At 42.0% G+C, this 26206-nt stretch overlaps 1 protein-coding gene across 1 annotated transcript in view; it reads right to left on the reverse strand.

Annotated features, from left to right (window-relative positions):
- Positions 1–26206, reverse strand: part of LOC118769496 (kazal-type serine protease inhibitor domain-containing protein 1-like) — a 53695-nt gene that overhangs the window by 935 nt on the left and 26554 nt on the right. The window contains exons 4-7 of the mRNA XM_036516623.1: positions 19980–20381; positions 19350–19510; positions 18558–18705; positions 292–374 (exon numbers count right to left, since the gene is read on the reverse strand). Coding sequence (XP_036372516.1) covers positions 292–374; positions 18558–18705; positions 19350–19510; positions 19980–20381 — 794 coding nt within the window. The remainder of the gene's footprint in view (positions 1–291; positions 375–18557; positions 18706–19349; positions 19511–19979; positions 20382–26206) is intronic.

The following is a 26206-nucleotide window of genomic DNA, read 5'->3' on the forward strand; positions in this document are numbered from 1 at the left end:
GTGGGGTAAAGAAAGCCATGAGACGACTTCAACCAGCTGAGGAGGAGAGAACGTCGCCGAAGTTTCGGCAGGAGAAACCGCAGGGTCTTTACTTTTGAACGGGGGGGGGGGGGATCCAATGACAGGAAGTAGCACTCATCAGAAAGGCCCGTGGGGCGTGGGCACGGTGGCTGACGTGTCACAGGAAGACTTGCCGCCGGCGTGGCCGTCCCCATTTATCAGCGCGGCGATCTCGGGAGACGCGATGCGCGCGGCGGCGGGGAGAAAGGAAAGCCTTCATTAACCTCTGACCGTCGCTGACAGCGGCCATCGCTGGGACTTTCCCGTCTCCGGGGGTGACGAGCGCACCGGCGCTCTAACAGACAAGCGCCCGTCTTCAGAAGCGCGGAGGACAGCAGTTAATTGGAGCCAAAACAAACAGAAGACTGCAGGGAGCTGCTCTGCCCTGTAGATAACAGCCATACCTCAGTAACACCAGCAGCAGTGAGGAAAATCTCAACGACACTAACTCGGACTGCAGGATGACATGTCTTGGGGGTTAATGGTGGGGGATTGTCATGTCCGTGTTGTTTCACATCTTTTGCTTTGGCATTACAGTTTTGTCACACTCGAGTGGAGGAACGCTCTCCTCCGGTAAACAAGCCGCTGGATTCGGTGTCAATTCAGAGTGGCTGCTTTCACCTTCCACTGGCCTGCCGGCACCTCTTCCGTCACAACACGGCCTCTGTCTGCAGAATCAAGATGGATGTGAGCTTCCCACAGCCCTTCAGAAAGAGAGGGAGGGGAAGTGAGGCAGGGAAAGAGACACAAAAGGGGCAGAGAGAGACAAAGTGAGAGAGAAGGATCAAGAGGGGAAAAGCAAGAGAGGGGGCTCAAGAGACGAAAAGAGGCCAACTGAGAGACAGAGAGAACTGGGAGCGAGAGAGGGAAGCATTTTTTCTTTATAGACCTATAGCAGGTTCCCAAAATCCCAGGAGTCCATACATCGCCCCCAGTCCCCACCCCCTGGTTCTGTAGACATACTCCTCCATATTGCAGAATTCTGTGCACACCCCTCCTCTATGTTGAAGAATTCTGTATACACTACGCGCACACACACACACACACCCACACACACCCATAATCTAGGATTCCATGCTCATATCCAGAGGCTGTTCTGGAGGTCAGAGCGGGTGACCTCTCTAAGCCATGCAGTTCCTCGCCTGCTCTGAACACAGCATTAGATCAGTCTGAACAACAAAACAGACATGTCTTCCTTTGGCAGGAACACTTTACATGCCCTGGGCAGGCCTATTTGTCTGCTTCAGTGTTCCTGCACCATTCATTAGTGCTGACCTTTGACCCTGAAAGGTGAGATTTGGAGATAGTGAAAGTACATTTCACATTGTCAGATGTCCTGCAAACCAGGACAGCCAATCAAGAATGAGCTTAATAAATGGTTGTTTTGGAGATAACTTTATCCATGGTCTGGCTGTGGGTTAAAATAATATGTTCTGATAAATTCTCTGTCTAAACTCAAAGACTTACATTGGCTAGTAGATTATCTTTATAATAATTAATCACTTGTTTTAACATACAGTCGCTTATAGTATCATGCACATCACATTGATAGTTACTGTATGTTTCATGAGAGCTTTTCCAACAACTACTGTAAAGGAATGTGAGACATTGGTGAAGTCAGTTCTTATTTACCTCCCTCGCCCTAATAAGGGCTTTACCAGTTCATTATTTATTTAGCAAATGTCATACTTAATATTATTAGCTATTTATTGATAATACTCCACATATTATCCTTGCGTGTGGCTGAGCATATACTGAGGTGAGGTTAGGTATCTTGCTCAAAAGGTCCAACAGCTTTGCCCCACTTGGGATTCAAACTGACATCCTTCTGAGACAACAAGTTCCTTTTCTAAATGGCACTGGTGTTGTTATTCTCTAGAGTCATATTTCATCTTCAATAAATGTTGATGAACCCCAGGGGGGGGAACAGGATTTTGGCTCCTTTAGGACTACACCTGCCATAGAGGTATGCATTTTTGCTGTGCTGTACTTTGGATATGATGCCTCAATAAAGTGATCACCTGTTTCCAGTGAGATTCACCCCAACACCATAACATTTCTTTAAGAATATTATGCATTTCTGAGGATTTCATAGGAGTATTTTTACTCTATGGGATAAGTGCATTTAGTCTACAAGATTACTGCATTACATTTTTATTCAATATTTCAAGGTATATTAGCAGACTGCACATGATCACACACAAGAGATCAAAAGGAAAAATAGCAGTAAACAATAGCTCATCTGCCCCATTCTGAGCTTAGATTGCCATCATAATCTCTTACAGAACCTGAGAAATAATTTCTATAAACCTTAGATTTTACTCACAATGCATCAGGCCTTAATGTGCTTCTATTCATATAGATAAGCTACCGTCATTACTTTATTACTTTTCATGATTATGAAAAACATGAAGCCTCCTTAACAAACAATAATAACTTAATGGTTTACTATAGAGATCAGTAATACATATTTAGGAAACTTCCAACATCCCCCCCAAGCCCCTCAAAAAGGCTATTTCAAATATGCAGGACCACATCAGCAGGGAAGTAGGGAGATCTAAAAAGAGAGAATCACTTTTAAAAGGATTTTGTCAGTCATTGACTGGTTGCACTCTTCTGCTAATAGCCATTTAAAGATTATGGGCCTGCTGGTGGAAATCAAGGCCTCCATTGTGCTCCTTATTGCACTCTGGCAGATGGGGGATGACACCACAGCACACAGCCTCCCTCCGGGCACGCTCAGTGTGCACCGGCCTCCATCAGCACGGCCCCTATTGAACTAGCGCTAATAACTCTACATGAATTATTAATTGACTCACTATGCTGGAAGACTGAGAAGGATTGGGGAGGGGGCTGGGATGGGGTGGGGCGGGATTTGATGGGTTTTGGTGGTGGGGGGGTTGGAGAGCAGAACGGCCTGCCCAAAAGAGTCCCACGGAGCCCATTTCTCGGAACATGGCGGACGTTCCGATAACTGACGCGGGGAGATAAAATATAAGTTCATTAATTGGCAGCTCGCTGATGAAATGAGAGGGGTCCATTAGCGGGCGGCCTATGGACGGAGCCCTAATGCTTCCTGTTCCTCAGACAGCTTTCCAGTCAGGCCGCGAACCGCGAGCAGAGTAAAACACTTGAACTGCAAAGTTCTCAAACGTCGATTCTGTCTGGAAGGCTGGGTGGTAGGAATGACGAGATGGAAAGAGACAGACTCTTTCACCAGTGCGTGTGTGTGTGTGTGTGTGTGTGTCCTGAAAAGGACAGCCATCACACAGTGGACTTCTTCATGATATAGCAGGAGGAAGTCAGATGAAAAGATTGTTTCTCACCTTTTGTTAAGGTCACACCTTCACCTCAGTTGGAAAAATTGACCTATGCTGATTTTGACAGTCAGTAACATGCTTATTTGTATGTTAGACTGAGACTGATGAATAAATTGTAAGTGTTAAATTTAGAGGTTCCTCGGTTTCCGTTCACAAACTTACCAACAGCAGATCTCGATTCCATCAAGTTCATTTCGGACTAAATGATCACAATTATGTTTGTGCATGAAGGAAGCCATCCAATACAGGTGTGTGGCACCTGACGAAGACAGATTTTTTTGGAATTCAGACAATGCTTCATTTTTCAATGTGTTTTCAATGTGTTTTGCTGGTCGTTATTGCTTCATCCCATGATTTTTTGGGTGGTGCGTTGACTAGCCACATCACACCTGTTAAGAGTTCTCTATTGTTTCAGTCTTTTTCAGGGAACATGAATTCAGTGCTACATAATTGTGCTGAAGCAATATAGATTAGAAGGTGACCTACAGTGAACACATGAGGGAGAGGCCTTCAAAGAACATGCTTAGAACTGAATATAACTTGGACAGGAACATGAAATATAGCATAAGCTAGAGTATAATGTACCACAAAGATTACAACTATAGTCTCCAAAAGGTAGACTTTTTGTCACATAAGTAAAAGTTTTGGGTCAGAAGCAACCACAAAAAAAACCTGTTGAAATTTGATATTGATTTGTTTTAGATATTGTTGAAGGCCTTACTGTGCTGTAAATCACAACTATGAATATCCATCTTAATCATAACATGCTGACAGATCTCTTAAGCCTTAAGATAGAGGGTTCAAATCATAATATCTTGTGGCCTTAAAGCTAAGCAGATACTGTAGTACTGTCAATATGATGTCTTCTTTCTGCTCCTAATAGTTGGATAAAATCCACCATATTGAGTGAAACTGATTGAAGAGCTTCAAGAGTGGCTTTCTGTTATCACAATGATCACAGCCGCCTCCTTCCCCCGGACAGCCACCCATGTCTCTGACTGACTCGGTACGCTCAATATTTACCTAAATGTTCTCTTCAGATCTTAATATCAAAAAGAGCTTATGTTTGCAGAAGATGGTAGTATTAACTTGTCAAGATATTTCCTCTTTATTCATATGACAGGGCTCCATATGTATGTCTACATCCACTAAACATGATGTAGTCTTGTCTTGGCCCCTAAATACTACTGTACTATATGCACTATAGCAAAATGTACCTGGAGCACTCCACTTTCAAACAAGGTCCTTATTCTCACTGACACCAAGGTTGTCTTGGATTCAAACCCATGACCCTCTGAACACAGGTCCAATATGCTAATCTTCACTCCCCTCTGCTGCCGGACAATTGGATGGGGCTACCGGGTAATACTAGACCCCTCCAGATGTCTGTGTTCAGATGTCTGCATACCTGGCCTTTAGTGTGATGCTGTGACGTTGTAAAAAGGGGAATTTTTAAGACAATATCTGAAAGCTATTTTTTTATTCTAAGAACATATATATTCATAAAATAATATGCCTTTGGCAAAGATATTTGCATGTTCACAGTTACAAAATTAATAAGGTGCTGGTAAACTGACTTTCCTCTCAAAAGCCCTTAATAAAAAGAGAGTGTAATGAATAAGGCTGGAGGACATACTAATTTTTTTTCTTCAAATTTTCATTATTAAAGAAACCATTGATTGATAAAAAAAAAAAAAAGCCTATTCCACTTAAAATAGAATATATTGCAATTTCAGCAATAACAATTAGGGTGATGCTCCTAAGGGCATACACTTTATTGCTAGTGTCCTGGTTCATTTTTATTATCTGTCTACCTCTTTTTGAATAAAGAGGTCCTCTAAATTGTCAAAGAAATGTTTTGAAACGTGCTCTGCATGTAGCTGGATATATCTGACATTACACATATCAGCAGTGAGCCTGAGGTTTTTTAGCAGCATTGAACTCTGGCACGCTAACTGTTATGAGCAAAACATGACACAATCAAAAAAAAAAAAAAAAAAAACTCATAAAAAAAACATATATTATTGCCTAAAGACAGACAGACAGAGATCATGTGGGATCACATGGAGCTGCATGTAACAGCATGCATGGTACAGCCCTGATAACAAGATAAAATATCAATGTGAATATTAAGTGTTTTATCAGACAGGGGAAACTTTTGAAGTGTGGTTAACACAGCCCTGTCTTGACAACACTTTGTGCTGTTATTTAGTTGTCTTCTATGTGATCACTTTTGGCAGAAAATAAACCAGGCAAGAAAAGCACTGTGAGATTTCCTCTTTGCTGATGAACTAAGACAGGAATACAGTGAGTGCTGTTGAGTCTTTTTATCTGCTGAAGTGATGAAGCAAGCTCAGGTAAAACACCTGACCACACCTCAACAACAGGGGAAAAACTGTGACAAAAAATGTGATTTTAAAAAACAGTTCAATCCTAACATTAGAAGGAAAGGCAAACACTTGCAGGATTTAATCTGAAAGAAGAATTAGAATCTTTTCTAAAGTGGTGTTCATCTTGCCATTATGTGGTAGAACACACCACACATAAACAGAGGTTTAGAGGCCAGGATAGTATTATTTTGCAGGAGATAATTCCATGGGCAGATCAAAAGAGCCTGATTTAAAACTGCCCCGGGTCACGTGGGTTCCCACCCCATCTCAGAGGGATGTCAGCTGATCTTTATTGACTGCTTGGTGTCAGGACAGGTCAATTTGCAGCACAGTACCCCTATCTTTGCTCATGGGTTCATTAAAAAAAAAAAAAAAACTTTTTTTTTTTTTTAAACTGCAGCCATCAGAAAGAGTGCTCCTCTAGTAGTCCATCAGTATCCCCTCTGGCAGCAACATGGTCGTCACCTTCAAGGGTTGACCAGATCCTGCAAAGTCTCTAATATCATGGAATAGAAGCTGATAGCTGCTGTACTTCTGTCTTTAATTCCTGTCTGTACTCTGTGAAGCAGCAGAGGGAAAAAAAACATTCTACAAAAAAATCCAATTTATGTGGAGTTTCTGTGCAGTGCAGGTGTACATAGTATTCAGTTCAATAATGGAGTATCTTTGGTTGGAGGCAAGACTCTCTGTGGGTGAGAACTTTAAAATGGACGACTGCTGTTTCAACCATCATCAGAACACTTTTGTATGAAAGTCGTATTAAACTATACCTGAATGCTGAGCTGTTCTTTCTGCTGTGAAATAATCATCATCCTCACAAAGACTCCCACCCACCATCACCATCATCATCATGAATCATTTTAATTCTTGGCAATAGTAACATACTGTGCTGTTTACCCAATTACTGTGCCCCATAACCACGCTCCATCCAATTATCAAACACTTTCCAGCACAGCACACATCACATCAACAGCATGTGGAGAACATCAAACATGACATATACACAATGTTGATAATTAGCTGCCACCATGCTGGACTGAGTTTGTTATTTATTTATTTATTTATTTGCTAAGTGTGCACATTTATCCAAAGTGACACACAGTGTTTACAGCATTCAAAATCCTGGGGCTGTGTAATACAGCATGATCGTCATAGGGGCAATTGAAGCAAAACACACTCTATTCCTTAAGGATACAGTAGTAGAGTCACACCCAGGAGTAACAAACTACACACACCCTGGAGTTACAAATTACACACACCCTGGAGTAACAAATTACACACACCTAGCAGTAACAGTGGAGTCTTACCCATTACATTACTTTCATTTAGCAGAGTTACATCCCATACCCACACTCCCATACCAGTGAGTGTGAGCATAACACTACCCAAGCCCTACCACAAGTTAACTTGCGCAACCTGACTACACTACGGAAGCCAAGTATACTACCATACACCAGTCACTAGATCACAGAATCCAAAACACATTGTAATACTACACATAAAATAAACAGCAAGTAATACAAGCAGCAGTCTAAAGAGGTGGTATCCAGTAGTAATGTATGAGCCATACTCAGGAGTAACAGTAGTGGCATACCCTGGGAATTCAAACCTAGGACCACAGTCCAATGCTGTAGGGCCATTGCCACATGCTTCTCCTGTATTTAAAAGTCATATCGTCTGGTTGGTGGGAACCACCAGCAGGAAGCCATTGATTTCTAATTACATCAAACTACTGCCAAGTACCAGGATCCAATGAGAGGAGGCCCTCGGGCTAGGAGACGGGAAAAAAAAACAAAGAGGTTCGACAAACACCACCTGGGTGCATAACTGGTAGAAGCAAAGGAACAGTGTGTGAGTAGGGCCTGCACATCATGGCCTCGCCCAGTCCTCTGTCCAGTGGAGGGCGGGTGGGGGTGTATTGGTGGGGGCAGGGGGCTTGCAGTAATCGGTCATGAAAGCGCCCCGCTCCCTCGGGGCAGGAGATCACTGCCAAGAAAGCTCGCAGGCCACTCTCCGGCCGACACTCACCCGCGCTAATGGCTCAAGCTGTTTATTCTGCTCTGCCTGCAACTGGATTAGCTGTGTAATTAAGGCTAATGATCCTGCTGGATCAGCTGGCGGCTGCGTGGTCGTCCATTGTCGGCCGGACTCGAGTGGCGGCCTCAGAGACTGCGCTGTCCCACACGGCAACGCCCTCAGGCCAAAATGGATGGAGGGGGAAGGGGAGCTTAAAAGGGTGCGTCTTAAAGACACAACTGAGCCAATGAAGAGCAATCAAAAGAGATCTGAGGGCGGTTTGTTTTCATTATTGACCTTGTCGTGGGTATTTGATTGCTTCAGTCCAGTTCCTCGTTGCATTAACATTCAGTTACTTGACAGATGACTCTTATGCAGACTGATTTAGAAAGCACTCCATTTACTTCCAGCAAAATGTCTGAAGATTTAATATGTCTGTCCTAGGTCATACACCTGATAGAACACATTTTGATTTCAACGGGAATATCCCAAGTTGTTTGTTTTTATCTGTTGTTTATTTTTAGAATGTTTTTTATATATATATGAGTTATTAGGGTAGTGCACAGAAGCTTGTGGTCCACCACAGCTGAGGAATCTGCTGCACCCTTGAATTATGCGTGTTCCTGCAAAAAAAGCAAACATGAAGAATAAGATTAACGTGAGCTTTGTTTTGATATGAATTAACTGGCTTTGCTTTTTGGCACGCGGGGTTTGAATTGCTTTCCCAGCCGAGAAGAGCGCTCCAAAAAACACTTCAGAGAGACGAGTCCGCAGGATGCCAGGGCTGCAGGCGCATCCTCGAACCCGTGATTTGGGAAGGGAAAGCTGTCAAATGCGCCTGAGGGCCTGCGGGACACACATGGAAGACACAGCAGGAAGAGTCAGGCATGTTTGCACTTCAATCACCGCCTCCTACTGCTCTGTGGACATGCTGTGGCCCTCCAGGTTGTCCAATGGGGCCGAGTGGTGTATATGATCGGAGATATCAGAGGGACGGTTATGAAGGTGGCACAGTCTTTTAGGCACACCAAATAGAGGGAAACATAGTTCTCAGAGGGTCAGACTGATTCACCACCATGTGACACTGTCTCGTGTATCATCCACACAACCTTATATATTCTTTGCTAAGTGTATCACAGCCCAACTCTATAAAATGGAAAATGTGACCTGCTAATCCATTAAATGAAAACGTACTACACTCTTCAAAGCACTCTAGATCCCTGTTTGCTTTTCTGAGTATACTGGGACAATTATTAAAAGTTAATTCTAATTCTAATGCTAATATTAATGCTACATACATGTTTAGATGTTTGTCTGTAATACAGTTTTGTATTAGTTGTAACTACTGAAAAGTAATTTTGTCTCACTTTGTGAAACAGAGGTGAGAAGGAAGATTACCATGTTTTCCTGACTTTGATTCAGTTTAGGTCCAGAGTAAATTATTTTTGCTGTAACCCCTGTTTGATGATATTGCTTGGCTTGATAACAAGGAAATTGCCTGGAAATAAAACAATCATGTTTCCACATGTTTCTTTCCATTTAAATTGACAAGTAAAAAAGAGATAAAACACCACCTCGCTCAGATATTTCCCAATAATGGTAACAGAGGCCTTTTTTCTGTAAAAACTGTGAATTTCCCTGAATCAAACCACATGTCATGTTAAAACATTGGAGAGAAGTTCAAACGACAGGACACAGCAAGGATAAATAGATTACCCCCTGCTAGTGATTTTAAACATCCTCATTTCAGACACATTTTCCTGCTTTTTTGAAAGCCTTTCAGTGTAATAAAACCCCACTTTTTGGAGCCATTGTGCATTAAACACTCAACCCTCCGTACTTTTTTCTGATAATCGTATTTACGCTCGACCCCACTTTCCCAGAGCACTTTCCTCCATTTCTGTTAAGATGAGCCCTCTCGCCTTCACCCAGATGAGCTGTGTTATGATGTCACAAGACTCTATCCCTGGGACTGTCACAAAGTGCTCTCATGCCCCTCAGTGCAGAACATTACCCACAATGCCGCAGCTCCCTAGCGTCATTTGCCAGTGAAAACCCCCTACACTCACGATTGTCCCTCTAATCCTGTCTAACCCCATCAGCGCACATTCAAAGTAGTGTTTATTATCGCATTATAATTTGTTGATGCGAATATCTGTAACAGCGGTCCTTACACCTCACAATATCCATGTTTCATAACGAGCCTTGTGCTTTTGCAATGATGAGTTTATTATTGTGTTGGGAGATCAGCTCAAATGAAACTGAACGCAATGATCAAGCAGCACAAGTTCCAGTGTAATTATGACAGAATGAGGATTCGAATCGTGTTCCTGTGTAATTATGCTGGGATCCCAATTTGAATCGGCACGCGTGATCCTGTGTAATTATGGCGGGTTGAGAATTCAAATCAGAGTGCATGACACTATGTAATTATGCTGGGATCAGAACTCACTGCATTTGCCTCAGTCTGCATTTGAATCCTTGGGCAATATCCTGCTTGCCTGCATCTGTTCATGACAAGGGACTCTGTACTTTCGAACCCTTGTCATTCTCTGAACACCGAGCCCGATGCACGTCCTGCCCAGAGGAAATCACTTTAATTAGTTCAGATTGAAGGGGGGGACTGTGACAGCAACCCGATGGTCTCAGTGATCCTCACTAATTAAAAACGGGAGGGGGCTATTAATGGGTGCCAGAGAAAGCCGCTTCATCACCTGTATGACAGAGGCTGTGGGCAGGGACATCTCCAGCCTCACTCAGGGCCCCTCTCCCTGATGGGGGCATATCGAGGGGTACTGTGGTACCCCAACGGGCCACAGACAAGCCTAAGAAAGGTAATATTCAGGCCTGCTCTGGTCTATGGATCCTTGAATTCAGGGATGAAGAACTGTCACAGACCTGGTATCAGGGCCATTACATTAAGAATACTGATTCACTTAAATATTGGCACGGGGCTTATGAGTTATCGTACCCCTATAAGTAGACTGTAAAAAGAAACTGTTTGCCAGTAGCTGTTTTTATTTGGTTCACTTGATTCCTTTCTACTGTATGGACTTGAAATATGTAAGCTACTATGGTATGTAATGGTGGGTGAGAATTTCATCCACAAGAGACAGAAATGTACTGTATATGTGAGTCACAACTTTTTTTTTTCAAATTGATGAATGTTTAATGGTTAAGTAGGGTAATACATAAATACATAAATTATACTTATAATTTTTGATTTGGCTCCAATAACTTGCCATGAAATGAGTTTCCCCAACATACATTGTTTTTTTGGTGGGAGTGTAAAAAGCAAGCTTTCACGTTGGGTTAAGCATTTGTCCTGAACTTAGCTGTCAAAGTTTGTGCTGAACATGAATGTAGAAGAGGTGTTGGCACTGTAAGTGTGTTCAGTGATCTAAGCACAGACTGGCACTGTAAGTGTGCTCAGTGATCTTGTGAGTGCGTGTAGTGCCCCGCGCACACAGACAGGTGCTGTGTGTGTGTGTGTGTGTGTGTGTGTGTGTGTGTGTGTGTGTGTGTGTGTGTGTGTAATGTGCGCGGTGATCTAAGTGAGCCGCAGCAATGTGTCAGAGGGCGGAGAAACCCGAGAGCAGCCAGTTTGTTTCTGTGAAAGCTGACCGCTCCTGCCCACATCCCTCTGCTGGAACATCTCAATTCTGAGTGCAAACTCGACATGTTAGAACAGCTGGAACGGCAAAACACCAGCATGTTTACGGACTACATGTGAAATCAAATACAGCTTGCTTCAGTACCGGCAATTGTAAAAGATTAATATTATTGTCAGTTTGTGCTCACCCGTATTCTTTTTTTTCTTTTTAAAAAGTGATCCTGTTTGTCAAGGCCAAGAGCAACTATTAATCTAGTTTTTAGTTTTGTGAATGGTGATGGTGGAGAAAAAATAACAGTTGTAATGTGAGACTGGAATTAAGTATGTGCATGGATGAAATGAATCACTGAAATGTTTTTATGTAAAGTATGTAAAAAGTAATGTGTCAATATATTAAGTTAACCTTAAGCTCTATTTGTACTAAGCCATCATACAATGCTGTGGTTAGAGCAATAGACTCTGAGTTTCTTTCCCAGGTCAGATATTGCTGCTGTCTTCTTAAACAAAATTTATATTGCTTTACCTCAAGTTCCAGAAAAATATAACTGTAAAAATGTGTTTTGAAATTGCATTATTGTAAATTATCCTAAAAAAGAATTCATGCAAAGCACATGGTAATAATTTACATTTTAAAATATTTTTAAAAGTGCTTTTTTCTTGCCATGTATTAAATGAAGATGTCCAAACTCTCCTTTTCATTCCAACTAGTATTAAAGTCAAACCAAAATATCATATAAATTATAAATTATTCCATAAAAAGTAAATTAAGATCAATGTGCACAAAAGTATATTCAATTCAAATAAAATATTTTCCATTTTAGAATTTTAGTGCAAATTAGTCTGAAACACTTTTTAAAATTTTCCATAAAATTGTAGTGTGTGTATATATATATATATATATATATATATTTACCTCTGAGAGACATGAGAGACAATTAATTATTACTCCCTGGAATAATTTTAAAGAATTAATTTTTGACCATACATTTGAATTAACACAATGCAATCAAGGGCATTTGAAGAGGTGTAACATTCCCATGGTAAGCCATTTATAACAACTGAAGAACCATCAATCCCCACAATCACCACTAAAATGCATTTAAAGTAATTATTGGGGATGTAATTCTGGTATGATTATCAAACCACCTGTTCATGCTTTTAATTATTTGCAAAATGATTAAAGCTAAACTAGTCCATATATTGCACAGACTTTTTTATGGGTGGTTAAATTGTAATTTATTTGAAATTTGTCTCTAACGATTTTTTTTCATCGAGCAGGCAGTTAAGAGAGATTCGGAAGGAGAATATATTGGATCTCCTATATGCTATGACAGCGGCAACCTTTTATTTTCTCTAAATTACTCATTAACAATTAAAAAACTATTTAAACCTAGCACGTGTAATTAGCAACTGGGTAGAAGAATGTAATATGTTTATTGCTTTGTGACCAAGGAAGCATTTTGCTGTGACAGACATATTTTTCAGCTATTTCCACATTAATGAGGACATCCATAACCTATCACTGAAATGCCAGAAAACGGAAAGGGAGGGCGCACCTGGAGAGGTAAGTTAGTGGTGTATGCGCCATCTACTGGTCAGCATTTGCAACAACAGGATAGACACAACCATGCTGTGTTCGGATAAACCCCTTTCCAAGCCTGTTTTTACTACTGGAAACAAATCAGTCATTTCCATTTTAGCGTCTTTCAATATTACTAATCAACATTCCTAAATGTGCCTAAGTGAGAAATCTTTCAGTCAGTTTATGTACCTGCTTTGGCTGTAATCCGTTCAGTTTTACTCATGTAATAATCTCACAGCCCACGTTTTTCTAACATCATCAACTTGCGAACAGCCTCTGCTCAATTACAATTTAGATGATAAAAGCACTAAGATATTACATCTTACTAAGGGAGAAGTCACTTATGGGACATAAACAGTCAATATCTTCCCATTGATTTCTTCATTGTGTATTCACTATGTGTTGACTAACAAACATTAAAAGGCTTGCCAATGTTGTCTCCTCCATCAAACATGTTATCATTAGTTACTGCCATTGTTGAATATGCTATCTTATGTTTCACAGCTGAGAGATCATCTCTGGCGCCAATCATAGATTAAGCACTCAGTCACAGTTACAATACACAGAGATTGGACTGTCTATGGAACAGTAATGCCATACTTGTACAAATTAGTCAGGATATCTTAGCATGAGAGTCAATGGGAGTCATTACACAATGTCAAAATGCTGAATATATTCTAATGCTTGGAAAAACAATTCTCACTCCTTCAAGAAGCTTCAATATGTTACCAGGTCAGTGATAACATCACACTGTGTGCTATATCTTACCCAGAATGAAACATTTCTGTCTAAGAATGCTTCCACTTTTGATGTAATGACCTTGTCTGGCTAGGGTTATTCACAACTCTCCCTCCCTCTCTTTTAGCTGACATCCATCAGATAAGCCTCTAACAAGTTTTTGAATAAATGGGTCTTCTGAAGGCTGGATCCAATGCACCTTTATAGAAAAAATAATAAATCCAGCAAAGGTGTTTTATTGTTATGTTTCTTAATTGCTTTTTAAATTATTTGAATCTGATGAACCCCCAGGCTCAAACTTCACTTCTTTTGCTCTCCGGGAGACAGTTCAACATATTCAGCTCTCACCACTTTTCTTAAATGTAGGTTTTCCCCCTCTCATTCTGCTGGGTTATGCTGCCAAACTGCTAATATTACCCCACTATACTGAGACATCCATTAGTGAGAGGCCTCTGCTGGTGACCCTTGACCTCTGCGGACCCTACACAATCGTGTTACCAGCAGAATGAAGCCCATCCAACCCATTTTATGGCCCTACGCCCCTGGGCGGGGGCGGGGTGGGCGTGGGGGAGTGGGGGGGAGGAGGGTGCAGGGCAACGGGCACTTGCCTTAGAACCAGATTAATGAAGCATCTTTGGAAAGTACCAAAGACTGCAAAAGAGCACCACAGGGACTTTCTGTAGTATATTTACTGATTATGCACATAGATAGTATTACAAGCAGTGTGGAAAAAAAAATGTAATCATCTCATTAATACTCTTCTGCAATTACTGCCATGCTAATGCGTGGCACCCTCACAGCGGATTCCTGTGACATTGTATTAATGGAGAGATGTCACACACACTTTGCTCGCACTCAGCATCGCCCGGGTGGGTGTTAATGAAGGCACGCTTAAGTGGGAGGAAAACAGTTGTGACAATGAATGCCCCCCCCCATCAGATCACTTGACAATCAATGCAGGTCTGCCATTAAGGTTTCAATTGTACCACATCGGATGACTTTAAAAGGAGTCAGAGACGGCAGACAAACGGCAACGCCCCATTTAAGCACCCAGTCACAGGACAAGTGGTGAAAGGAAACACCTTATTGTATTGGTGTCTGCCCTTTAAGCTGTTGTCACCTATCGGGCTCATTATGAGCAATTACCTACCCTGTCGGAATCCAAGCCGAACAGATTGAATTCTGATTGATTGCCTGGCGGAGCGGAGGGGACTGTTAAAGCGCCTTTTTTTGATTGGGCGTTCGGTGAGCGCTGATACGAGCGCCATGCACCTCCCACGGGATCTTTTATGGGGCAATAATGGCAGGCCAGCGACAGCCTGGTCTCCTGACTCACAGGCAAGGCCTTCCCACTGCACATGCTCAGAGAGAGAGAGAGAGAGAGAGCGCAAGTGAGCTTTTCTATTATGCATTGATAGCTGAGCATCGATCAATACCGGGAAACGAATACCCTAGCAGAACCAAGTTCTAAAGTGTAAAATACCTCTTAATACCAAGGCTTTCAAACAACTTAACCTGGCTGCCCCTAGCTTCTAACACCGCTTTTTGAGAACACTTAAGTCCTCTGGACGCATGTATTACTTTCAGGGCAGGAGAGTACCAAGGACAGATGTACTAAAAATTGCTTATTGCGCTTTCCTGTTTTCTCTGTGTATTGATTGATTTTTTTTTTTTGTTGCAAAGATTAAAGACTTTAATGATTATTGTAAGCAAATATGACTTGTGTATAATTCATAATGTTACTTATTTACTTCAGTATCACTTGGAATTATACACGTGTTTCCGGATATCTTAGAATGAGAGTCAATGGGAGTCATTACACAGTGCCAAAATGCTGAATGTATACCATATATTTACCAAGCATCAAAGGAAGATCCATTCTGTTTGTGCATGTATGGGTTTAGAAAAATGGAACATACCAATTTGGGACATTGGTTAAAGGTTTTCAGTGCCGATATTTTAAATTGACTTGTCATGAATGACCATAAGATGTCATTGTGACTGTAGACGGGACACTACTACTGGGTGAATGCCAAGCCTGGTGGAAATGAAGAAAGACACAACCAAAAGGAACCAGTATGCACAGTTTATTAAGATAATAATTCCTTCATGCCATCAGTATGGTGAGGGCTGGATTATGTCTGTGTGCTCTCAGTGGCCATCTGGTATATTCACAGCCTTGAATGTGTTCTGGTCACATTCAAGTGTACTTGGCCCATATGGTGTCAGCTCCAAGCTGACACCAAAATGGTTAGTTTGTACTTTCATTTCAGCAGGCCTACTTGACCACAGATCCAGAGCATGCTCACTTAGGAAACATGGACCCTGAAGGATGCACTCTACATACATGTCTGACATGTGTTTTAACATTATTAATTAATACATAAATTAATTCTAGTTAAGATGGCAGCAAAGAAATTATGTGAATGTGAATAGGAATCAGCACTGAGTAGCTTGACAGTGATACGTTAAACTGAAATGTTTAAATCTGCTCATTTAAGGAAATCAAGGATTTAATAATAGGTTATTAGGTAGAGTAATACTTTCATGAATGAGACTTCCTACACTGTATGACAATACATCCCTACCTTCCCTGCTCCAATTTCAAATGCACAGTGTCTCTGGCTTAGTCCTGTCTACATAACCGTCAACAGCACATCCACAGAAAAGCTGCTTAAATTGGCATCCCCACCTGTCCAAATGCCCCTAACTCTTAAAAAGTTCTGTGTATTCTCATAATAAATGTAAAGTTTGTGGTTTTCTGGGGGGTCTTTTAGGTTGAATTACTGTACACTTCTGAAAAATCAAGAAGAATGAATGCTTTGATTCAGACTGAGTTTTCAGAGTAAGAGGTAAGAGAATACCGGACAAAGGGTGTTGTTTTATTTACATGTCACAAGGAAGCTTCTTCTGTTAAAAAATATGCAATTCAACACTGTTTAAGATATAAGCAAAATTATCATATCTAAAGATATTCATGGACAGGGCACTGGCATTAACATTAAAATTACCCGTTTTATGTGTTACCATTTTTTAGCAGATAAAAAATCTACACACGGGTCAAAGTCATTGTGGTTTCCAGTGAAACTTGTGTTTTCAATCCAAATGTCCACTTGCTAATCCCCTATAATCTTCATCTTCATCTTCATCAGAATTGTTGGCAATTCCAGTGTTGTGTAGCTTCAGGTGATATGCCAGTTCTGAATCTAGAAAAAATTACATAATATACCAATTGCATGCAAGTAGTGTTGGAACATAACTGCACAAGACATATACACGAAAACATTTCAAATATTTGATATTTGAGATTTGATATTTAGATTTGATAACAATAACAAAACACCTTGAAGTGGTGGTTTTGCTAAGTAACCTTTTCTGAGATCTGTTTGACACAGAAACCAGCTGGATGCAGTTAAGGGCTGGTGTAAGTATAATTTTTTTTGCAATTTGTGTGTTTTTAAAAGAGAAAATCGCATGGCATCTAACACCAAACTGAACAGAGCACACGAGTATTCAGGCTACTTGGGGGTCACTTTTCATGATCCCCAACCTATGGCAGCATTAAACGGGGTGGATTCCGGGAAGCGGGCGAGGGAAAATCCTATCCTTCAGATACACTGTAGCTGGAGACACGAGCGGATCCCTCAGGAGGAGATAGCCGGGGATCAACAGGAGGCTGTCACCATTCCGCCCTGCTACATAATACACAGGTCCACCTCCACAAATCTAATCTACTGTCATCGGCACTCTTCCACAGAATGCCTGTCATCACTAATGCACCTTCTCATGAAGGAGAGGAGCCCAAGACGGGGGTAAGGTTATCTCTGCTCTGTGAAATTTCTCGGAATGCCAAGTTCACCTATGCTAACGCCAAGATGCTAAGGGCCGATAGCGGTATCGGTTGACAATTCCTGTTGACATTGAGGTCCTCATCCCATAATTGAGACTAAACGTATCGGTAGATAAGGCCCTCCCTGACCACTGGGTTGAAAACCATCCGATGCCGCCTAGAACACGCTTGAGTTCCGAGAAGTAGGCAAATAAATAAATCAAAGCCCTAACCGCTGTCTGTGTGTTCTATGTTAAGGGCATGACAAGAATCACGAGGAAGCGCCATTATGGCCCCTGTTACGTCTCAAAGAATGGATTCGTTTCTTATTGCTGTTTTCTGCTGGAGGCATACTACAAAAACCAAATTTAAATACACTTTTTTTTACATTGGACAGTGGTTCAACAAGACAGTTTGGACAATTTAAGCCATTAATATATATTGTCAATCTTAAATCATATGTATGTATGTAGGAATATACATAAAAAGTTCAAATGCAGTAGCATTAATATAGTAATGAAATGACAAGTGTTATATCATTCTTTGAAGAATTTAGTGGAGGCTCTCCTTCAGAGGGCTGTAACATGGGTATAAAATGTAATCCAGGAACACAATCTATGTGTTTCTGTTGAATTTTATTTTTCCCCTTATGACTGTAAAAAAAAAAAAAAAAAACAAAGAGATTGTGTCTCAGTGTTCGGCATATCATGTTATTTTATTTATGTATTTATATCTGTTTTGCTGGCTAATTAGGGAGGTTGGAGGTCATTCACCTCAGGGCTAGACACAACAGCTCCAACTGCCCCTGTAATTGTTCTCTGCATGTCAGAGCTCTGCCCCAGAGGGAAAGCCTGCCATCAACACCCTCCTGAACCTTGCTCTACATCTATTTTAACCCAGTAAGGGGCAGGCCCACTAATCCACCCCCTCCCCCAGCAACACATCTGTTCCTGGGGGAGGGGCCACCTCATCCCTCCCCCCCCCCCCCCCACCCCATGCGCGCGCATACCTTTCTCCACAACCTGCAATCTGGCCGACGCATGCACCTCTCCGAACTCGTTCCTGGCAGCGCACGTGTACACACCCCCGTCACGCTGCCGGACATTCTCGATCTGGAGCCAGCCGGTCAGTTCAAAGCGCCGGGGCCCCCCGCGAGCCTGCCGATTACAGAGGAGATGAGGACGCCGCTGACCTCCCTTCCATTAATGCAGGGCCCTGGGAGGGATCATCCCAGGCCTGCCCCATCTGCTGATGGAGGACACTTATCTAGGGCCTGATGGAGACTGCAACTCAACACTGTGTGGAGGGCCTGAGAAAGATTACAGCTCCACACCATGTGGATGACCTGATGAATGCAAGTCAACGCCAACGCCTGATGGATACAACTCAACACTAGGCGTACAGCCTGATAGACAATAAAATGCAACACTGGGTGTAGGTTTTAATGGAGACTGGAACTCAAAACTGGGCGTGACCATGCCTCCAGGTAAAATACTCACATTTGGTGGCCAGTTGAGCTCTTGGTATGGGATTGTTGAGTCTAAAATGTGATTGCACTGGACAGAAGTCTGGATGTAAATCTACCTCTCGTTTCCCAGGGCGCATAACACAGCTCAGCTGTCAGCAGTATCCCAGGTAGCGGTGGCCGAATTCCAGTTTCCAGTGCATTAGAATTTTTCCTGTACCTCATTGGGTCAAGTTAAACAACCACTAACTAATACTTTTTCAGCTAATTCAATCTAAAAACAGATTAAGTCAAAATGCAAAGCCATTTAATTTTGGTTTTCTTCACATGCTGTACCTGGACTGCCATGTGGGAGTCATCTGCTGGCAGGAAGACGCTGTTCCCCTCTTTCCTCCACTCAATCATGGCCATTGGGTAAGCCGACACCTCACAACTGAAGATGATGTCATTTCCTTCCACCCCAGTGACATCACGAGGGGCAGTCACAATAGCAGGTTCTAACCGAAACATAATTAAACAGATGAGCTATGAATGTTTTATCTAGCATACACAATTACCATTTTAATTGCATAGATGTTAAAGCATGCTGATTTTAAAAGTATTTTTGGAGCAATCAGAAACTTAAAATTTTGAGACACTGAATTAATTAAAGCACGTGATCACTTGTCTTTTGACAGATATCAATAAACATCAATCAGAAAGTATTTATTACAGTACGTGTTTAACCACTCTTCGAATCATGTCATGTTCTGTATGTTTTAATATGAAATTTTATGATCTTTCACAACACACTGTCAAACATGACTGTGGACTTCCTCTATTAATGTTCATCTATCACTACCATAAGTAACAATAAAATAATTACTGGGCCTGAATTTTACATTTCTGTCTTAATATCATATCTTAGCTTACTAGTACTAACCTGTCTAAAACTGCAGGTTCCACACTGGTAACAGACAGACTTACTGGCCTTGCAGGGCCCCTGGTGGTCCATGGACAGTTTGCCGTTCTCTGCCGTACGCTCCTGGGCGGCCCTGAGCTGACAGGCATTCTCGTAGGTGTGCCCGTCGGACCCGCACAGCACCTCCTGCCGGACACAGACGCACTGCGGCTCAGGCGCCTCCCCGGACATCAGATCCTGCTCCAGGATTTGGCAGCGAAGACCCTCCCCACAGGGGCCGTAGAGTCTGGCGGAGGGGTCCGGGTCACAGGGCTGCCCCTCAGCGCCCCCACACTCCCAGCAGCACCCACAGGCGTCCTTCACCCGCCCCGCCGGGCACCGCAGCTCCGTGAAGCACTTGTCTGGGTGGCACTCCCCACACCCTTCCCAACGGCCCAGGTACTGGAGGCGTTCTCGAGGTAGGCCATCTGTTAGGGAGACCAGCAGCAGAGCCAGCAAAGACAGCACCCCGTAATCCATCACTAGTCCAGTAACGCAGTCTTACGTTTCCACGCGGTTGTTTCGTCCCTGCCTGCAGTACCTGTGAAGGAAGTCTTGAGCCTTTGAAGTTTAACTGTCACTTACAGGCAGGCATTGACTGGGCACTGGTGAATGTGTTTCACCCACAGGTTTTTGCCCAGATGTCTTCATCCAGAATCAAAGGTTAGTCCAGACATTCTCTCTTATCTATGTTCTCTCTGCCTCTACTCTCACCATAAACGAACCACATCAGTTCTACTGAGTGCAATTCACAGTATGTTAACACGGTTAACTTGCCGTATACAGTGAAAGACAGCAGTGGAATAACCAAGGAGAACTTTCCTAACTGGTCAGCCAACAGTTTTTCAAATTGCAGGGTGTCTAAAATAATGGAGGGTGGGTGGAGTTTAGCACCAATGGCATCCAATCACAGCCGAAAGGCCAACCTGTCCTTTTTTGTCACAGCGAGTCCCAGCCAGCCTCCCATTGAGCTGTGAGACACATAAACAAACATAGAAACAGCCTTCACAATGTCTGAAAACAGGACCTTCGTATAGCTACGAGCAATAGCTTTAAATATGGGCTATTAGGTGTCTACAGCACACCTGCGCCCAGCTAATTACATGACATGATTAAAGTGCAGCTTTGTGTCACCATTTACACAATTTTTAGTCCAGTGATTTAACTGTTTTTGCTGCCTGAGAACATCTGTAACATAACTTTGAGTGGTGACTGTCTTAAGGTGAGATACAGTTACGGTCAAAACATGTCAGTTCAGCAATGGTTAAGGCCAGTGGCCAACTGCTTGCTACACCTCCTATTGGTCAAAGCATTTGAAGAGACAGAGGAGGTTGTGGGAGAAACAAGATGAAAGAAATAAAGAAAAGTAAAGTATCCTGACTCCATCATGGATTAAAGCAAAATTTAATTTTGGAATTTTTTTTCGGTTATGTGAAGTGTTCTGCAACACACTCAAAATTACACAATGAAAATGCACAAGCAAACTTACAGGTATACTGTATATACACAGAGGAACGCACACACACATAACCATGAGAACCAAATGAACCGTAATGTACCCACATATCTATCGTTTGCCTATGGGTCATGTGACCAGTATTTACCAAAAATACACTCCAGATCAACCACTGAATATAATTTATTTCTTCACCCTCATTGTTCACCATTTACATTAAATATGAGCGTGTCAGTGGGATGCAATACCAATGAAGAATATGTGACATTATGACCACAATCACAGCTCCTAATTGCCACCTTTCAATATACACATATGTGCTCATTTTTCACTGCGTTCGCACATTAGCTACAGGGGAGATAATCTACAGCCTCTCACTGTCTTTTTATTGACTTCCTTGAGTCATTATTTGGCAGTGTTAAATCAGAAAAAAAAACAATTGAGGGGCAATTAAAGCCGTCTGTTGATTGCAAAGGATCCATCACTATTATGGATTATCTGTAGTCTGCTAGCTCCCGCGTAATTTCTGCCATCGAATGTTCTGTCCTTGTTGCCATAATTGCCACAGACACCCTCAATGGGCCTTTGAAAGAAAATGGGCAATAAAAACAGGCCACTCGGCTCAGAAAAGGTTCATATCAGGCATTACTATCTCTTCAGTGGCCAAGCTTTTGTTGCTAAAACACAAAATTACCCACTCATTTAGACAACCATTATATACTGCAGACTGGGACAAGTTTACGCACAAACCTGGGCTTGCTCTCTCTCTTTCAAATTTATGTCTTCTGGAAGAACAACAAGCATCACAGCAGAAAGGAAAGAGGAAAGCCTTTTTAAAATACAGTCTCTGACATCCCCTTGCCCTTGTCATGATTCACTTATTCAGAGTGTGTTACTCTGTGGGGAAGCCACAGTGGCTTTCCCCACAGGCTTTAAAGTCTCCCTGAATTTATAAACATCACAACTCCCAGATTACTGTCTTACCGCATAGAGCTACAATAAAATAAATAAAACACTGCAAGGTTCACTAACAGATAAAAAAAAAAAACTCTTTTCTCTCTTTTAAGAGACGCCACTGTGCCTGCCCGGAGCATGTGGCAGGCTCTCCGAAACCAGACATTAACTACAAAGCCGCACGAGGGGGAGTCGTGGGGGCTGGAGTGACCCCATCTATTAGCTCACCGCAGAAGGCAGGCATGTCATTACCATCCCACTGGCCATCACATCCCTGCATACACGCTGAAGGCAGTCAGACTCCCCACACTGACTCCAGCCCTGAGGCATTCGGGTGGGATCAGGACTTCCTTCCAGTTGTCCGTGGTGATTTCCTTGTATCATCTATTTGTAGATGCTTCTATATATTTAAAGCCTATTAACATCTATTCATGTATTGTGCACATCGTGTTCGTTTTGAACTCTTAACTGTGAAATGTTTTGCCGATCCACTTGTAAATGTTGCTCACTTTTTAACGGATTTACCATATCTACTTCAATAGTCTGTCTGCTTTCTTCAAAAATAAGATGATCAAGTAAATTCAATTTACGTATGAGCACACTAGATACTAAAGGAAACAAAGGGAAAAAAGTTTGGTTTTATTAACCAACCCTTAATAAATTTGCATTGCCATATAATGCCATTTGTTAGTTTATTTTTAAGGGCAGCTCAAGATGGCCTTGAAGCATGTAGAAACAGGCAAGTCCCGGGTCACCTTAGCGAATCACGCACGTTGTCTTTTTTTCAGCAGCGGTGACAGCGTTGATTTGAAATGTCAGACCCGTCTCACCTGCCGAGGCCTCGCAGTGCCGAGCGCGCTGACGGCAAACAGGCACGAGAGCAAAGCATTCCAGCGGCATCGTCAGGAGCTGAGAGACGGCGAGCTGACAAGAGGTGTCACCTGGTTTCCCCTGTGCAGCGATTCTGATGCACAGCTAACCAGCGGACACAAAGAAAGCCAGCACGACAGGTGCCAAGCTCCTGAAACAGGAAGAAGGTTCTTGGATGATTGTTGACTTTCTCTCTCATTTCTGCAGGCATAAAAGTGATAACGCGATTATTATTATTTTATTACTGTGTTCATTTAGTAGTACTAGTAGTAGTAGTATTCATGTTTAATTTTTATGTAGTACAAGAGAGCATTTAAAGTTTTGTACACTAAAGAGGTTGCATCATGCCAATACGGCAGACAATTTAGAATGTTTAATGATTACAGTTTTTTTTTAATATTTACACTTTGCAATTTATCTGAAAGCGAATGAGTTACAGGAATATTAGTGCAGCTGGCATGTTGGCTTGTTTATTGCCATAGAAACTATGAGCTCATGCAGTAGGCGAGGTCTCCCCCCTGTCTGTCCAGCCTGGTCTTGTGAGGGTGTCTTCAAGATGTTTTTATCCTCTGTGGATGTGGCTGCTTTCCACCGTGCTCTCATTTAAAACGGAAGATTGATGGCCTTTTATTTCGTATGAGCTTTCTTCCAGAAAATATTACATCCGCGTATGAAACATGCCCCTCCTGCTGGGAAAACAAGCACATTTAATAACCCTGCAAACAAGATGGCAAGGGTAGCAAACAGCCACCCCGGCATCCATTTCTCAGAGAGAAATCGTCCTCTTCAAAACAGAATTAGGAGGTAGCCATCGTGGAGCCTCGAAAATGGCAATTATTTTATTATATCGGCGCAGAGAGAGAAAATCGTATGCGGGGATAATTCAAAGCAGGAGATGTTAAGAGCAATGAAAGGGTATTAGAGTTTAAAAGCCCATTGTATTATGGTTAAGTGCTAACAGGGGAGGAATACACTTCACCTTGGGGACCTTTCACAGAGCCCCTGATAACATAAAGACGATGATTCAGCGCGGTTGGAAAGGAACACAAACCCTTTTAAGAAAGTTTTATTGCTGTTTACCTCTTCGGCTCTCGAATCGTCAGCATTTACCAGGAACGTTGAACCATTCACGTTAAAGAGGGAAATAGGTTGCACATTTCGTGATATTCCCTCAAAAGACAAGAATAAAGGAGGAATAGCGCGTTGCCTGAGACAGACCAGCAGTCAGCTCTGAATGGAGCGGCCATGACTCAGTGTGATTGTGTTAGTTTTTGTCAGCAGGCCAAACACACGCACACACACACACATGCACATACGTTTTATATATATATATATATAAAATATAAAATATATATGTGTGTGTGTGTATGTACAGATATATACACTCACACACACATGCATACATGCACACATATCATAATTTTAGTTTCTGTTCACAGCTCTGTCTGATACACAGGGAGATGTACGAATCGCCGAACAGACAGTTATGTGAATAAATAAATAATCAAACAGAGATTAGATTGCATTTCCCAAAAGTTACAGGCACAAGCATACCTCAAGTTGAATAATTAAAAAGTATGTACATTATTAATTTTAAGTGTTTTCTCATAAAGGTTTCCCAGGGGACGGTCTAGCGGGAAGGATTACACTGGCCTGCCTGGACCGAGGCAAAGTGCCTTCCATACATAAATCATGGGAGCACTTCACTCTGTTACAGTAATGCACGGTCCCACAGTCACCTTTAACCATATGTCTCTGGCCAGCTAATCATTAATACTATACACGATACATAGGTGATTTCTTATGGCATGTCATAAGGCCAATGAAGCATCTGACTGGATGAAGTGAGGAATCTTGTAAATGGTGGAAGAAAGTATCACAGTTATTAAATTTTTTTTGAAAATATGCCCCACCAATATTAGCCACATTGAAAGACATATCTGTCAGCTTGTTTGGATGGGGCAAAGCAACAGCGCTTATCTTCAAAGTAAAAGGAGAATTGATTACGCAAACCAGAATCTGGTGGATCTAAAGGTGTAACATCACACTCTAGTGGACTGTTTGAAAAATAGGTTGCATGAGGTCTGAAAATAATGAGCTTACCTGTGCAGTTCAAACATTGCTTTTTTTCCCAATACTTTGCAACATTTGAGAACAACCAGTAACTACCAGTAGTCTGTGTAACATTTATTGACTGGATTTGAAGAATATTAGTATAGGATTGAATATCTTACTGTGCTAGAAACTGTACAGATGAAAGGATAAGTTAATATGAGAGATTCAGGGTACATCCCTGAACATTAAGTGTGATGTTTTTTATGAATTTTTGCTGTGTTTTTGCAATGAATTTTGGAGGCTGAAATATTCCTCAACTGTACAGAGTATTGCTTTTTATCAGGTCTTTTTAAAATGTAGCTGCATTTACCATATACTGACACCACCAACGTCCAGCTAGAAATTGCCTCAGGCTTGTATAGTCAATGTGTTTACCCCTGAGCCTGTACTACTGCTGCAAAAGCTCATACAGCAACAAGGCTTTTTACCTCCAGGTTCTAGCACTGAGCTTCTTCCACAATGTTAGTAGGAAATGCAATACTTGTTTGACAGTAGTCAAAAGTTGAGAAAACTGAAAAATCTCTTGCATCATGTTGCCTTGATAATTTGAGTTTTCTCAACATTTCGTTTTTACAGCGTGGGGCCAGTGTTCAGGGAACCAAGATGTAGTGTGAATAACTGGATTTTGATTTTGCACCAAAGATGGACAGTAACCCACCTGCCCTCTTCAGTCACTGCATGGGAGCTCATTCCACTCCACAGAGGCTCATATAGAAAAAGGATGTGATCAAAATGGGCAACCACTCCAGGAAGGGACAACCAGGCACGTCGACATAGCTGAGAGCAGTGGTCTAGCATAGGGTGTGATGATAGAACAGGTTGCTGTTATTGGTACTGCTCAGTGGGCTACAAGCAGAG

Source organism: Megalops cyprinoides, chromosome 22 (genome assembly GCF_013368585.1).
Source record: "Megalops cyprinoides isolate fMegCyp1 chromosome 22, fMegCyp1.pri, whole genome shotgun sequence".
Classification (NCBI taxonomy): domain Eukaryota; kingdom Metazoa; phylum Chordata; class Actinopteri; order Elopiformes; family Megalopidae; genus Megalops; species Megalops cyprinoides.